General features: G+C 38.8%; 1 protein-coding gene across 1 annotated transcript in view; it reads left to right on the top strand.

Moving 5' to 3' along the window:
- Gap43 (growth associated protein 43) overlaps positions 1 to 13,927 on the top strand; it is a 91,030-nt gene extending 77,103 nt beyond the window's left edge. Inside the window, exon 3 of the mRNA XM_075962696.1 lies at positions 13,252 to 13,927. Coding sequence (XP_075818811.1) covers positions 13,252 to 13,337 — 86 coding nt within the window. The 3' untranslated portion in view covers positions 13,338 to 13,927. The remainder of the gene's footprint in view (positions 1 to 13,251) is intronic.
- Positions 13,928 to 16,989: the final 3,062 nt, after the last annotated feature.

Genomic DNA, 16,989 nt, shown 5'->3' with positions numbered 1-16,989 from the left:
GAAAAGCACTATGGTCTCTTGGAAGGATTCCCGAATTCTGATTTATCCTGTGACTTTAGCCAAAGCACAGAACCTCTGTCTTCTGTTATTCTCCTAGGGATGGAGGGAGTGAGATGAGATCATCTAAAGGGCTCCCCCAGCTTTCTCTAATTACATGAACAATTTACTGTAATTTTATGAATCATCACAAGCCAAGTCTGTGATAATATATACAGACTTAGAATTTTTTGTCCTGAATTATGTAGTTCAGCCATTTGCATTGATAAAATTAGCAAGACAACTGCCAAGTTTCTAGTTTGCTTTGTGCTGTGTAGACACAGCCATAAGGGAAAATTACACAACAAGGATAAATAATTGTCTGCCTAATCTCAAGTTCTACCCAAACACATCACAGCAAGTCATGGCAAGAAACTCGCTGAGTGTGATTTGTGGGTGCCCTGCACGGCTATTATACAGGTTTACGTCTCACCTAGACAATGGGTGTTCACAAGCGGGAGGGGCTTTTAGGCAGCTGTAGCAGGACTGGTGTCTCTCTCTTAGAACTGGAGTCATGCCCAGTTTTAATTTCTGAATGTCAGCCCCAGAATCTTACAATCTGATGTCAAATTGTAGGATTTCAAAAACCCTGAGGTGTTTTTTGCTTTTGAAGATGAATGTTCGAACTATCAGCTTTGCAGTGAGCCATGTTAATACAATATATTTGAAAACATTATTGTGGATCAATGTAGGCTCTTTTAAGTAAAAATCATTACAACCTGGAAGATAGCTCATTAATTTTCTCTAAGTCAGACTCAAGAAAAAAATCACAGGAGGAGGCCTTCAGGTCAGCTCAAGGGCCTTTGGGTCCTCCTTTGAAGTGCTTGGCGTCTTCAGTAATAGGGGCTAATCTTTCACCTAGGGAGTCAACCAAGGCCAATAGCCTGTCATGTTTTGGGAATCTCTTGGGTATCCATTCAAAAGGGGTTTCCCATATCTGGTGTTGGGGGTTTATTTAGAATAGACAGTCTTTGACTCTTGGAGGGAGAATTGTCAGCTCAGATGGGAAAATTTCATTTAAATTATTTATGTGTATTTATACAGACTTACTTATCTTATATTTTTTGGTAGGTGGCTAATAGTATGATTCCTTATGACTTTTCAGACATCCTTACTATCTCAAAAAATAAAGGAAACAAACAAACAAACAAAGACACAAATCATTAGCTAAGGTCTGGGGGTGATTTTTTGAAATGCCATACACAGCTTACATATAATTCAATAAAAGCAAACTTCTGATAAAGGAAAACCAAGAAATTATATTGATAAAAATGGCCAATAAGCTTGATCATCCTGTTAAATTCAGTAGCGAGAATAGGGAAAAGACAACTCATTTATTTGGCATCCATGTGAGCCAGGAAGTGTCAGTATGTTGGTTTTCTTGTCTTCATTTAATGTTCAGTTTTCTTCATTTCTGTGAATTTATAATTTCTGATTTATTGAAAATATGAAAAAGCATGGAATGTACATATTGAGTTATTTTGTGTCTAGTTCCTAAATATAATAGTTGGCCTATAGCAAAAACTGGAAAATGTTCTCTTTCAGAGAACATGCATGATTTAAACATGCAGTGCATTGTGAAGGACCTTAAATCAACATATTTAGTTCTTATAACAGCCCCATGAGAGAGGTGCCAACGATACTGCCAATTATAGATAAGGAAAATGAAGCTACAAGAGGTTAAGTAAGTTACCCAAAGCTATAGTAAAATGTCATGGGGGAATTAATGTAGTGCAGTTCCAGGATTAACCCATAACTACTGCTCTAGGCCATTTATGAATAGTCACGCTTAAACGTCTATCTTTTAAAAACTTTCTTGCATATTTTAATAACTTAGTGAAATTGATAATTATAAAAATTAGGCTTAGCAAGGAAATGGAGGATGTCTCCCATAGCTGTGAACTCCAGTTTACTGGGATTCATTTTGTAACCCCAATTTTGAAATTTGGAGTTACTTTATTTGGGAGGCTGCTTGTTTGCCTCCCAGCCACCCAGACCCAAATACTAACACAGAAAATATACTAATTGCAACACTGCTTGGTCTATTAGCTCAGGCTTCTTATTAACTAACTCTTACATCTTAAATCAACCCATTGTTATTATTTTGTATTTTACTGCAAGTCTTGTGGTTTAACAGTAAGGTTCTGGCATGGGAGTCTTTCTCCTTTGGCAGCTACATGGTGTCTCTCTGATTCCACCTTCTTTTCTCCTCAATCACTACTTGGAATTCCTGCCCTGTTTTATTCTGCACTGCCATAGATCCAAAGCAGATTCTTTATTAACCAATGGTATTAAAAACATAGAGTGTAATCCCATATTAATTATAGGTACACATTTTTCTTGCTTGAGGTTATTAAAGTTTTATTTATGTTTAAAAAAACATTCATGGATGTTCTTCTGTTTTTATCGTTTGCAGTGTTTTGTGAGCATAGATAGTAAGCATGATGCTAGAAATTGGAGATAATACAGATGCACATTAATCTTTAAGGCATGTTTTAAGTATTGAGATTCACCAGCTAATCAAATAAAAAAATCTTACTTTTCTGGAGTATAAGTTTGTGTAAATATATCCCAGGAACAAAAGACATTAGTCTATGATCAACTGAAGACTAAAAAGATACCACAATCAGCATATAATGCAAGAAATTTAAACGTGAAAATAATTTTCAACACGAAATAAAGAATAATTCATTCTCCCTAGAGTAGTTTAGAAGAGGGAAACTAGTTGAGCTAGGTCACGAGAATTGATGAGCTAAATTCAAATGACTCAACTTTGAGTATTTTCTATATGCATTGAATAAAGTATCAGCTATTCCACCTTCCAATCACACCCATTCTTGGTGAAAAGGGTATCTTTGGACCAGTGCTTGAGAACAGAATTCTTGTGTAACTAAAGTATTAGTGGCACACTTGAGGTAAGGAAATAGGACACAAGGAAATGAAAGTAGGGCAGAAGATGGGCGAAGATGAGATTTGGGAAATGTGGTCTTGTCTCACCCATCAAAAGAACTCTGCAGCCGAGACTGCACCACAGCACAAAAGTATGCAGAAATATATGACCCCTATGGTACCTGAGATAGAGGTGGCCCCAGCATCTATAGGTCAAGAAGGCAGGTGTTGGTTGTTACCAGCCAATCCTGCAGCAACTGGAAGATGAGACTCATGGTAAGGTAAGATTGCACAGGGTCACAAATAACATCAGTTACAATGCACAGAAGCCCTGGACAGGCACAGATAAGGATGCAGAGATGTAGAGTACATTTGAATTGCAAACGAGGGATAAAGTAACATTGAGAAGGCTTTTTCTCTCCTTTTTTGCTATAGTAAGCTATTTACAAAATCAAACCAGATATGTGTTTTATTCATTCTCAAAAGAATATTGAAGTGTTGTATGTGAGTGTGTATGTATGCCTGTGTTATTCTCCTGTTTATTTTTAAAAAGAAATTTGAAGGTTGTAAGACAAACTGGGCCACTATTACAATGATCACTTGCAGTCTATTTACAGCAAACTGAATAGGATCTGCAATGCTGAGAGACCAAACACGGAACTCACTTAGGCTTTTAGAAGTGTCTGAGGAAGCTTGGACATGTCTACCTGTCTTGTCAGATAAGAGTTTTAATCTTCAGAATTACAGTAAAGTCTACAGGGGAAAAAAAGGAATCAAGCCAAAGTCCAGAGGCTGAAATGTATAATTGCCACTGGGTGACACTCAATATCAAAGTTGCCTTTCTCTCCCTGATGTCACATTTCACAGGATTTCTGTGCTACTGTGTAACATGGGGGGTCAGGCTGCCTGTTTGTTGGGGTTTCTGTCCCACCTGGTTCCCCACAACTGTTTAGACCCAAAGAAAATCACACATAGGTCTCCATAAATTATAAGCTGATTGGCCCATTAGCTCTAGCCTCTCACTGGCTAACTCTCACATCTTGATTAACCCATTTTTCTGATCTATGTTAGCAATGTGGCTCAGTACCTTTTTTCAGTGGGGCAGATCACATCCTGCTGCTTCATTGGTCTGGGCAGGAGTGGGAGTCATCAACTTCCTCCTTCCCAGGAATCTCCTGTTCTCATTACATCATTTCTGCTTCCTGTCTGGTTTTCCCACCTATATTTCTTGCCTGGCCAATCAGCATTTATTTAAAATATGACTGATAGATTACAGACAATTCTCCCGCACTACTACTGAAGCCATGAATGCTTATCTGTATGCTGACTCCACATTCTTCCTGTCCCCTCACATGCTGACAGAACTGATGCCTTAGAACTAGAGTCAACCACCAGGTCACTATGGCATATTAAAGAGCTAACACCTCCATAGAACTATATATGACTGCCAGCTCAGTGTGTGATTGATCTGGGAGGACAGATGCAGGAATAAGTGAGCCTTATGGTTACGCTACTGTGAAAATGCTATCAAGTTTGGTGTTTCAGGTTTTACTCTTTGAAGTTTACTTTTTCATTGTAATCACAGTAAGAAATGAAGTAACCAGACTAGGAATGTAGCTAAGCTATAGAGAGCCTGCTTGGTCCTGGGTTTCTATCTCCAGCAACACACACACACACGCACGCACACGCACACGCACGCACGCACACAATTTAATTAAAATCATTTAATTTTATATATTTATTGCATCTTATGTTAGAAAATACTGACAGCTTCTAGACTAGTAATGTATGTTTTAAGTGTTGCTCTTTCTGCTTGTCAGTAATGGGAGGAGGAGATGGGCTATTATGTTTTGCTGATTGTGTAGGCTAACTGATAGATCAAATTTAAGAAGTTCATAAAGCAAGTTGACCTATCCTTCTTTGACTCTTGTCTTTAATCTTTGGGTCTACTTTCCTTTCAAATAAAAATACCAGCTTTTCTTTTGTGGACTAGAAAGACTGTATTCCCTACCAGTCCCTACAGCATTGACTTCTCTTGGTAATCTTCCTTGCATATGTGTCTACTTTTTTGTGTATAGCTCTTCTTAATACACATATCCTTTTTAGCCAGAGATATAGAAGTGTTGTGAGGGGTATCATTATATCTAGAAAAGTAAAGAGAAAAAAAAATGTTATTTTTATTTCTTTGGGACATTATTTTTTTTTCTGTGTTAGAGTCAAGGAATCTTAAACCCCTAGTTGGTTAAATATTCAATAGACAATACGTGGAATCCTTTATGTTTTGTGAAGTATTCTAAAATATTCTTTTGCAACTTCTACATAACTTTCAGTGAAATGGGACAGGTACAATTGTCCATATTACTATTTCTAGATTAGGAAATTAAAGCAAAAGAAAAAAATCTAATTTGTTTGAGCTCATATGACTAGTTGGTAGAAGAGTCAGGGTAAATGATAGAGTTGCTTAGCCCCATACCTTGTAGTGTGGTAGAGAACGTGTGGATGGTATGTTTGGGGTATCGCTAAAACCCCATTCCAGCTGTTTTTGATGTTTCCTCTTAATTAAATTCTTATTTGTCACTCTTTAAAAATGTAAGTGCTTAATGGATTATTTTCTCTTTCAAAGACTCAGAAAGCAAGGGACAAGGGTGAAGGTGTAATTTAAAACATTATCCTGATATAAAAATATATGTGTACAGGCTTGGCATTTTAATATAATTTAAAATATGAAACAATGACGACAAAGGAAGATATGGGTCTCCATGTGAACCAAAAGCCGGTCGAGGCTCCAGATTGGCATTTGGTGTCCAGCTCCAGAGAAAGGCCCTGTGAGTCAGAAAAGGGCCGTATGTGAGTAAGCTAAGTACTGCTTATTGCTTTCCTTAGAGCTTTGGAGCTAACGATGGTGCTTAATATTCAAGAAAGATGAGAATAAAAGGGGAGAGGAAAGTGCACCCCAGCCCAGTGGTGATTGGTAGAGTAATTGTGGGCATGGCCCCAGGATGATAGCAGATTCTGTTTAATCAATGTTGACAAGGCTGGGGAGAGCTGGGCAGGTCCCAAGAGGTAATGTTTTACTCGGAAATCCACTCAACCTAATTTCAGTAATGTAGGGCTGTGGAGGGACCTGGAGAAGAGCCAAGGAACAGGGCCATTAGAGCTCCATGTGGGCGACGGCAGCTGGGAACACCGCCATCCCTCCAGCAACTCTGCAACCAGACTGCCTGGATGGGCAGGCGAGCGGCCGCTGCTGCATATGTTCCTGGTGTTTGCTCTTCAACAGAAGGAAGGCACAGACGTGCTATTCACACCCTTTCGAGGAAATGAATGAAACCCATCAAAGGCAAGAACTGCTCCCAGAATCTTTTTCAGCAAGGACGGGAAAGTCAGGTTGACGTAGAACTTCAATGATCATGGTGAACTTGGTCACTCAAATCTCTTTTGTATCTTTGTCATTTATGACTACCATAAATGTGCAAATGCATACAGAGATATTTTACATATTACTGATCTTTAATGTGGCTTTGATCCTTTCATTTTTTTTAATATGGTAGCCATGGAGTTAAGGGTACAGTTCACTGACAGAGCACGTGCCTAGCATGTACAAGGCTCTGGGTTTAATACACAGGGAAAAGAATGATGTGTAGAGAGAATGGTAGTCATGGGTCACATAATGCAGAAAAAAACTATGAAGGCCTTCCAGTTCCCTAAATGTGTGGGATTCTTTAATAGCATTCAACTTTGCGAGTTCAAGAGAAGTGACTCAAGAGAAATGATGGTGAACTCTACCAAGTTTTTCTTTCCTTTACCCCTCTTTCTCCAATGAGCAACACCTCATTCTAAAAGCTACTAGCATATAGGATCCCAGAAGACAAACATTTTGATTCATGCTTCATTATTTTCACTGTCTAATCCTAATTCACAGAGAGGCACATAGCTCAGCTTTTCTCATCAGGCACATTAATGAATGGAGGAGCACACTTCTCTTTCGTTTTGAAGTGTCTTTCAACTTTGATGCATGAATAATATATGACTTTATTGTCTATGATATTGACTTTCTCTTTGTAACTTAACACATAAAAATGATAAAATTAAAAGAGGCTTCCTGCAAGCATGATGATTTTTAAGAGATCTTTGAAATTAGAAAAGCAAGTTTTTGCAAAGACTAGTTAAACGCTGCTGAGGCAAGTTAAACTATTTGTTAAATATTAAAATCATCTGTCTAAATTGTCTCAATAGTCTTTTTATAACTAGATAGCATTTATGTGATTTAGATTATGCATATAGAAAGTTGATTAAACATTTTTAAGTTCCCACCTTAATCTTCTCCTGTGGAACAATTATTTACTCTTGAACATATGACCATATATTATTGGAATGTTCTCATAATTTTATACCTTATACCACATAAATACTAAATATTTTTTTTCTTTTTAATGAAAGCCACTAAAACATATCTCCAGTCCTCATAAGAGCATCAGATTTGGGGAGCCAATTTTGGTGTGATGAAGACCAACTTAGGAACACATAATACATATATTAAAATAGTTTGTTTTACACACACACACACACACATTGTCTGATTTAAAAAAATACTGAAATTGGGTGGCTTTTAAGAAACAGAAGTCTACTTCTGACTGCTTTGGCAGCCAGAAGCTTACAACTAATCCTCTTTGTCAGTTGAGGGCCTGATGTCTTAAAGACCTAACATCCTCACTGTGTTTTTCCTCACGGTTTCTTCATGAGGCAGCAGGAACTAGTGAGTGCTCAATGGTCCATCTTTTAAGAACCTTTGCCAAATCACAATCCCATGTGCTCCATCCTAATCGTCTAATCGTTGGCTAAGGACTCACTTCTTATTATTATTAACACCAGGAATCAAAAGATTTCCACATACAAATTTGAAGGAATAAAAAATTTAGACCATAGTGCATGGTTCTTTTTCCTATAATATCTTAGTCCTTTAGCTTCTTCAGCCTGTTAAGGAATGACTGTCACAGAGGGAGAGTGATGCTCTGCGTGAGGAATGTAGTTATTTATGCTAATTGGGCTGTGGTAATTGGAGTGACCAGCTGGCCTCAGCCATTCATGTTTTTCACACTCTCCACCATGATCAAAGTTTTTTTTTTTTGCTCAAAATACGAAAGATTATATATTAACTCATCTCTAGAATTTACAAATTACATAATTAGCACCAGAATGTGCCAAGGCCAGCTTTCAGATTACCAAACACTAATGAGGGCTCTTCCCACCATTTTGAGCCATTTTTAGCAAGTCCAACTTCTAGATTGTATTGATACTGTGACTGTGCAACTATGGACTTGTATTATGGTTCCCACTGAGTCCATCCATCCTGATTGGGCTAAGGAGAGAGCAGAGGATGTGATATCAAGCAGGAGGCTTAAACAGGCTCTGTGATAGGCTGAAGCAAGCTGCCGCTTACCACCCATGAATACAACTTTATGTACATTATTTAATCTTTTGCCTCAGATTCCCCGGATGTAACATAAGGTGGTTATAATAGCAGCATGGATGGAAATGAAACAATACAAATCTACTTCAACTGTTCTGAGCATTGATGACAGCATAGAAGTATTTCTTTAAGCAAAATCCTTTACACAAAAGGCCAGGACTCTATAATTTACATCTACATCCAGGCATTGAGGCTGAAGAAACACCAAACTGTAGATCTACAGCTGTATGGCCAGTGTTATGTACTGTCTGTAAGACTTGTTTATGGCTGGCATCAGTGTGGATGAAACCCCGTTAATTACACAGAGACATTCTTTTCTGCATGCAGGTTCAAATGGACCTACTCTAAATCACAGATATCCTAACAAGTTTCCTCCCCTTTGATCTTAAAATCCTTCACAGGATGCACTTAGTGCCTATAAAAGTGGATGCTCTTAGAACAGCCACATCCCCACATCTGACTATAGTTTCTTTAATTTGTAGGTAGGGTTTTCTTTGGTCATGTTTTGGGTTCTTCATCCTAGCTGGCTTCACTTTGTAATAGTTAGACAAAGGGAGACTGGCACTTTCCAATGGTTTTTTTTTTATCCAAGCCTACCTTCCTTCCTTCCTTCCTTCCTTCCTTCCTTCCTTCCTTCCTTCCTTCCTTCCTTCCTTCCTCCCTCCCTCCCTCCCTCCCTCCCTCCCTCCCTCCCTCCCTTCTCTCTCTCTCTCTCTCTCTCTCTCTCTTTCTTTCTTTCTTTCTTTCTTTCTTTCTTTTTGTTCCCTCCCTTCCTCCCTCCCTCCTTCCCTCCCTTCCTTCCTTCCTTCCTTCCTTCCTTCCTTCCTTCCTTCCTTCCTTCCTTCCTTTTGTGTATTTTCTTGGGGACTTATCACAACTTCATTGAACGCCCTGAATTGGTACATATTGCTTTCATGAAGCAGTCAGCTCATCATCTCAAACAAAAATGACCTTTCTGTTCAATGTTCAGACAGAAAAGTCACACATGGTTCAAGCCAAATAAGATATACATAGAATTAATTTTATGTATTCCTCTGAATTAAGCTTCAGCTAAATGACTGACATTTCAGTTGAATCTCATCAATTGCCATTTTCTGGTGTTTATGTTGAGGAGTCTTAAAATAAAATCTTAGTTTTATAGGGAACAAAAAACTTCTGTTCTGTAGCCACTGGTTTTCTAGTGCTCAGTAGGTATTCTCCTGACTGCTGCTCAAGCTTGTTCCTCTGATACAAAACAGGTAGACGACCCAAGCTCTAGTTCATGAGTTAAGGAACATCTTTTTCTGTGCTTCAATTTCCTCATTTATGAAATAAAGATACTTAGTCATTATTTCACTCAAAACTTATTCAGGACTTTCCTTGTATTAGCTCTGTGCTGAACACCAGGGATTCAAAATAGAACAAAAGTTGCTATCTTTGCCCCTAAGGAGTTTATATAGCTAAGTTGTTATGTTAAAGGTCCCCTTCATTGATCATGCTTTGTAACTACGACTATGTCTTTGTGTTAAATCAATGTGATGACAGATTTCGATGTGGATCAGATATTTATTGCTGTTTTCACAGTCTCCCCAGTGCAGAATATTTACCACACTGCAGATGTGTATCACATCAATTAAGAAAATAGCAAATATATACATATAAAATAATTTGAAGCATCAACGGAAAATTTGTAGGCCTCAAAGCAGCCTTAACAGAGCACTATCAAAAGGACTTTGTGTCAAAATAAGCAGCTTTTTACAAGTTGTCGTCTTTGCAAAGAACGCCAGGAGGAAGTGTTAGAATTGAAGGGCTAACCTGATTCCACCCAACACAGAACAGAAGCACCACTGCTTTTCAGATTTCTGTTTATTCTCTTAGAAGTTCCTTCCTTTATATTCCACAAGCACAAAATCCTTCTCATTCCACCCACCATACAACCTCCTTTCTCTTGAGTTTCCTAATTTCCCTCAAATCATACATATCATAGTTCTGAAAGCTTTTTTTCAGTAGGAGCAATTTGAAGTGTTCTCCTGCTTCATCATCTGACCCTTCCGTATGCTGCTGGGTTATTTAAATCTTGCTTCTGTAGTTTTAAAAGAGCTCTAAAATTGCTTCATGGAACCAATAAAGATATTAAACCACTTTTGGCATACTCTTAATATCCAAAGGATTGAACAGTGTCAGGCTCTACATGAAACCTCTACAAGAGTTCTAGATTGCTACACAAAGGCTTCCGTGACCTAAGTCATTGTAATCTTTTCTTCTGGATTATACCAAGAGCTCACAATCCTTGAGGAATACTGGCACATACAATAGTATTTGACAAGACTGAGTTCATTTTTTTTACAATAGCTTGGATTGACACAGTGTTTTTCAAAAGTTAATAGTTGTCTCTTGGAAAGCAGTCTGGTTGAAGGCTCTTTCTGAGTAACCACTGTGTTGCAGACGTATCTTGCACCAAATGGTGAGTCCTTTAAAGTTTCAAGTATAGTGAGCCATTATAAGGTGATATTATTCTATAGCTGCTTATATTAACTACCAGATGGGAATGGCTTGATTATAGAAACCATGAACATTTTCAAGGACATTTCTTAGATATATTTACAAAGAAGAAATTCCAAAGGTATGTTGATAGCGGTGGCCTTATTTAAATGTAAATATTTAGCTTTAAGAGAATGCCAGTCTATGTGTGAGTGACTTGAAAGACACATACATTTTTATAATTCTTCTAATGGCCTCCTAAGTGGGATCCATTTTGCTAACCTCAGCATCTCCTTTCAACAGTAATCCACTTTATTTAACACTGCTTGTTCAGTCTCCTTAAAATGTATCTGTTATACATTGCCTTCTAATTAAATAAAAATCTGCCAGGCTAATAATATCCCACTGCCTCCAGTTTATCTGTCTAAGGAAAAGTGGAAGCGAGTAGGTATTAAGAGAGGAAAGCAATGATAAAAGTTGCCTTTTAAAGAGCATAGATATCTTTAACACCAGGGAGTGTGGAGAAAACAAATGTTAGTACAGTAGGCTTGGAGCTCCTGTCCTTAGGTTGGCTTATAAAACTGACTCATGATTGGCACATGTGAACTGTGACTTTGAAGAGTTTTCATAGTCCCCTGTTTGATAAGAGTGATTCCCTGAGGCTAAAATCTGTGTAAAGAGGGTACTTTGTGTTGAACATCTGTTTTCATCCTGGGAGCCTGGCTTCAGTTCTTGCTAAGCAGTGGACACCTCCATGACCAGCCACTAGTGCATATCTGAACTTGTGGACTTGAGTGGGCATCCCTAATAGGTGCTGTTTTACACGTGTTCTCACAAGTCGTGACTGGAAGGATTAAGCATATTTTAAAACTCCATAGGGAAAAAACAGTTCTTTATGTCCACTTGTCCCCAGCTTATTTTGCTTTTTATCTTCTGCTATCATCTATTATAGCCATAGATAAAGCTGTTTGCTGAGTTTATAAGGCCTCTGTGAAAAATCACTGCGCTTAGGGATGGTTGTGGTATGGGGCATAAGATATGTCCTTAGTTGGTACCAAGTAATTTTAGGGACAATGGATTTTATTTAGGCAGACTGGCATATTAGTAAAATGTCTTTTAGCTTATAATCAGTTGACAATTATCAAGGTAAAGCTTTGGAGTTGGCGGGATTAACCTTCATAAAGACATAAATCTACCTTGTTAAGCAAAACAATACTCCCTTCATGGGTCTGTGAATTCCCTTGGAATGTGCTCAGTTGTAAGAGACTGTAACCCAGGGCTGGAGAGAAGGCTCAGTGGTTAAGAGCATTGCCTGCTCTTCCAAAGGTCATGAGTTCAATTCCCAGAAACCACATGGTGGCTCACAACCATCTGTAATGACGTTTGGTGCCCTCTTCTGGCCTGCAGACACACACACACAGACAGAATATTGTATACATAATAAATAAATAAATAAATATCAAAAAAGAGAGAGACTATAACCCATTACCGTGTCTGAACGTGGTTGGTTGTTTATCTCCCTCATTGAGAAGGATGATGGGTAGGTGTTCAAGTGTTGTACACCCCATGTAACGATACATTTTCTTTCTGTTCTACCATATTTAATATAGAGATTATTTCTTTGTGGTTATAGGATAGGTGTTACAGTGTCGGGTAATTTTTGGGTTCTCCCTATATTGGGAAGAGAAGGCCACAAAGGAGAAAAACCAGCTCCATCCTCCCAAGGAAATTTTCTTCCTCCTAATCAAACTGCAGCTCTTAGTGGCCTCTCCTGGTTCCACCCCAGGGTTTAAAATTTATGCATTTTACTTCCCAAACTTCACATTACTAGAAATAAATGGTAAGATAAACTGGAACAGATACTCAATGAGCCAAATGAATTACCTGCCACAATTATTCTGACACTAAGCAACAGAAAGCAGGTTATTGCGGGGGCCTCGATTGTGAGGCTACAAGGTTAAAAACCACAGTGATGGGCTGGCGATATGGGTCAGTGGACGAAGGTGCTCATCATCAAGTCGGGCAACTTGAGTTCAATCCCAGGGACCTACACAGTGGGAGGAGAAAACTGTCCTTCCTGCAAGTAGTTTTCTGGCCTTAACCCCCCTCTTCCCCCCACCACAAAAGCACGCACGCACGCATGCGCACACATGAAAGAAATGTAGATTCTACTGAGTGACAATTTGTCCTTCACTTCCTTATATGTATTGCTAAGCAACCTCCTAGAATAAAAGATTCTGGTCTGGGAAATTGGATTACTGGGATATTAATCACTACGTTATCACAATCTTTTAAGTAATGACTTGAAAAGAAGAAATGCATTGTATCATTGAGCGTATTCATGAGACAAAATTCTAACCTTCCTCTCTCTCCCCACATCTTGTTTTCTCCCTCAGAAGCTGTAGATGAAGCCAAACCTAAGGAAAGTGCCCGACAGGATGAGGGTAAAGAAGACCCCGAGGCTGACCAAGAACATGCCTGAACTTTAAGAAATGGCTTTCCATGTGGCCCCCACCTGAACCCTGTCTCTCCCACCCTTTCTCTGCTCCGCTCTGAAGTTTCCTATCCTGTTCCGCTCACGAGTGTGAGCCCGTCCTCTCCCACCTACTAGCCCCCTCTCTCTGTGTGGCAAACATTTAAAAAAAGAAAAAAAGCGGGAAAGATTCCCAAGTCCAACAGTGTGGCTTAAACATTTTGTTTCTTGGTGTTGTTATGGCGAGTTTTTGGTGATGATGATGCAGTCATCTTGGGAAATTCTTGCACTGTACCCCAGTTTTTTGATCTGGTGCGTGTGGCCCTGTGGGAGTCCACTTTCCTCTCTATTCTCTCTCTGTTCAAAGTGTGTGTGTGTGCAATGTTCCGTTCTGAGGAGTCCAAAATATTAAGTGAATTCAAAACCACTTCTGTTTCCTCATTTTCAATGTGATGGAATGAACAAAAAGGATTAAAAAAATTCAAAAAGCCGGTTTGTTTTAAAAGTAAATAAGTAAAGCAAATGTGCCAATTAGCATAACTTGAGGCTGTGAGGCTCCTTTTTCAATCTGAATATTAATAAATCATGAGAGTAATCAAGTTTGGTGTCTCTGTGTTTTTTTTTCCACATCCCTTTGGTCGCTTTGTTTCAACGTATTGGACTCTTATAGGTCATCTGTTCCCTGAGCTCCTACACTTCCACCTGTAGCCCTGATGAGGGAAGCACCTAGCTAGGATCAATGACTGCCATTCTGATGAGACAGTTGGGTACCGCACAAGCTTGCTAGGAGTGCTGTGACAAAGAACCACAGTCGGTGTCACTTAAGCAACAGACATTGATCATCTCACAGTAGTGAAAACTAGAGGTCTGAAATCAAGATGTTGGCAGTGTTGATTCTTTCCGGGGCCAGTTAAAGTGGTGGGTTGCAGGCTCCTCACCATGGCTTATCCTTATCTAGATAGCTATCCTTTCCCTGTATCTCTTCACATTTTCCCTCTATGCAAGTCTCAGTATCCAAATTTTTCTCTTTAGGATGCTGGTCATATTGCATTAGTCTTACGCTAATGACCTCATTCTGACTAGATTGTGAAGACTCTATTACCAAGTCACATTATTTTCTGAGGAAATAGAGGTTAGACTTTAACACAGGAATTTGTGAGAGAGGCATGAAGTTCAGTCCATATAAGAGCTAAGGTTTGCTCTTACTACAGTAATTTCAAGTACATTTATGATTCAAAAGTTTGATTTATTGGATGGAAAGTGCTCTGCGTTTCACTAAGTTCAATATAGAGATGCCCATATCTCTCCAAAACGCAAAGGCTTTTGCTTAAATGATTCGTTTTACAATGAATATTGAGACAGTCTGTTCTATCCCCCCCCCTCCAGATTATAAATGTCTATCCTCACAAGGGCAGGTAAATAGCTAAAACCATTGCACCAGCTGATGCTGACATGAAAGGAAAGGCACACCTTATGGGGAGGGGTTTGAGGCCATAAAGTCCTTGCTACTAAGCACAAGGACCCAAGTTTGTCCCCCCACACTCATTTTAAAGAAAGACAAGCAAAGAGGGGCCTCCTTGTAGTTTCAGTACTGGGGAGGCAAAGAGAAGTGGATCTCTGGGAAAGAAAGAACGAAAGAGAGAGAGGGAGGGAAGGAGGGAAGAAATGAAGGAAGGATGGGAGAGGGAGGGAGGGAGATAATAAAGAAGAGTGTGTAACCTTTATTAGATTCATATTAGTCATTTTCAAATTTCTTTCTAGTTTTAATTTTCTACAGTGCTTCTGTTACCTAATGCTAATTCATGAGTGGTCATGTCCTACAATAGCCGTAAGGTTCTTTCGAGGACAGACATGGCCAAAAAATTCCTTTCTGCTCCCTCTGTTCATCTACATACAGAATTTCTAAGCTGGAGGAGAAAACTAAGATAACAAGATCTAAAAGTGGTAATGTGTGTGGATTTAAATAAAATCATCTTAAGTGGCACAACCCACACTTTGGCAACTCTGATCAGCTTCATACAGCGACTTAATGCTTCAGAGAAACCTAATGCCCCGTGGAGCCTGAGTCCTATTTGAGCCAAAGGAGATCTTTACTTGGTTACTGACACTAAGTGAAATTTCCATTGAAAGAAACTACTGCAAAGAAAAAGACCATAAACCATCACACCACATATTAAGACAAATTGAATGTTTGACTTCACTGTGAATTGATGACGTTTGTGCAAAAGACATTGAAACAAGTTCTTGGAGCACAGTCATAATAATTATCTCACGAGAGCATCAGCCATCATAAAATGTTGGAAAGGTCATTCTTAAATTGTATCCATCTCTCATAGAGTTACCAGGAAGCTACCTACTACTACAGGAATTTTCTTTTACCTCACTTTTTCCCCCAATAAGATCAATGCTTTCACCAGCCCCCTTCAAAGCTATACTTCAGATCAACATTGCTATGACTTTCGGCATAGAAATTCTTTATACATTCTGAATGTTTGCCTTCAAATCCACTGCAAGGAATTATAGGGATTTTGGAAAAATCATGTTAATATACACTGTTTATTGGTTTTCACCTATTTGCTAGAATTGGAATTTTCAAATTTCGAATGGTTATCTGCTTACATTTTTCCTCATAAAGTCCTGGCTTCTTAATAGAATTTTAAAAGCGAGAAAGACACATTGGAGTCTGACAGCAATCTTGGAGACATGAAGGAAACTTAGTCTACACTTTGATATAAAATCATTCACTTAACACATCACACATGAAGTCAGGGTGATGAAGCCATGGACCATTGAGGACACAGAAATGTGTACTCTGAATTATAGAGCAGGATACTTGTTTACATTTTGATATCTACTTTACATTACTTTGAACATTTAAACTAGATTGAAGAAATGTCCAAAAATCTTCAGCAAGGGCAGGTGATCCCTTCTAAGGGTAAGACAATAAGGCATGAGAACCAGTATCCCATTCATAGCACAACCTTGGCCTTCTCTGCAGGAAATGAATTCTTTAGACCAAGCTGCATGATTTGGGTCGACAGTGTTCCCCAATGATGTACCTCTTTGATCATAAAGAACTGTGATAATATAGAGCTTGTCAGCTCCATAGCCATACTCCTAATTGACCCTCCAGCATGTGCGACATTCTGTACCTGGCTCAGCAGTCCAGATCCTATTTTTTTTAGCACATCATTTAATTCACATGGTGGCGAGCAGAGGAGGATGAGGGTACAGCTTGCATGTGCTGGCCTGACTAGCCCTGCACTTCCCCTGGCCAGATGAGCTTCTACAGTTATTCTCGCTGTGTTCAAGCCATCAAACAAAATGAGAATAGGATACCTAAACCCCTCTCTAAATATCTGACCATATAGGCACTTGGAAATCTCTAAATAAATAAATAAATAAATAAGCATTGTTCTCAACAATGGTCAGCCCTGTGAAAGCCCATGCAATAAAAAAAAGCTGCATGAATGATTTCCACGCATCATTATTAAGCTCACCGCAAGTTCCATTAACCTTTTCAAAAATCTTGTTATGTACCATCTGTTGTCATGGAAACATAGCTTCTATTCACCTGACTATAAAAATAACTTAATTGGTGACCTTTCTAGTGAAATGCCAGTTAATGAGGATAGTAATATAAATGTGGGCTTCTTTAATT

The sequence above is a fragment of the Microtus pennsylvanicus genome, chromosome 1 (genome assembly GCF_037038515.1).
Source record: "Microtus pennsylvanicus isolate mMicPen1 chromosome 1, mMicPen1.hap1, whole genome shotgun sequence".
Taxonomy (NCBI): domain Eukaryota; kingdom Metazoa; phylum Chordata; class Mammalia; order Rodentia; family Cricetidae; genus Microtus; species Microtus pennsylvanicus.
This window is presented reverse-complemented; position numbering and strand designations above follow the sequence as displayed.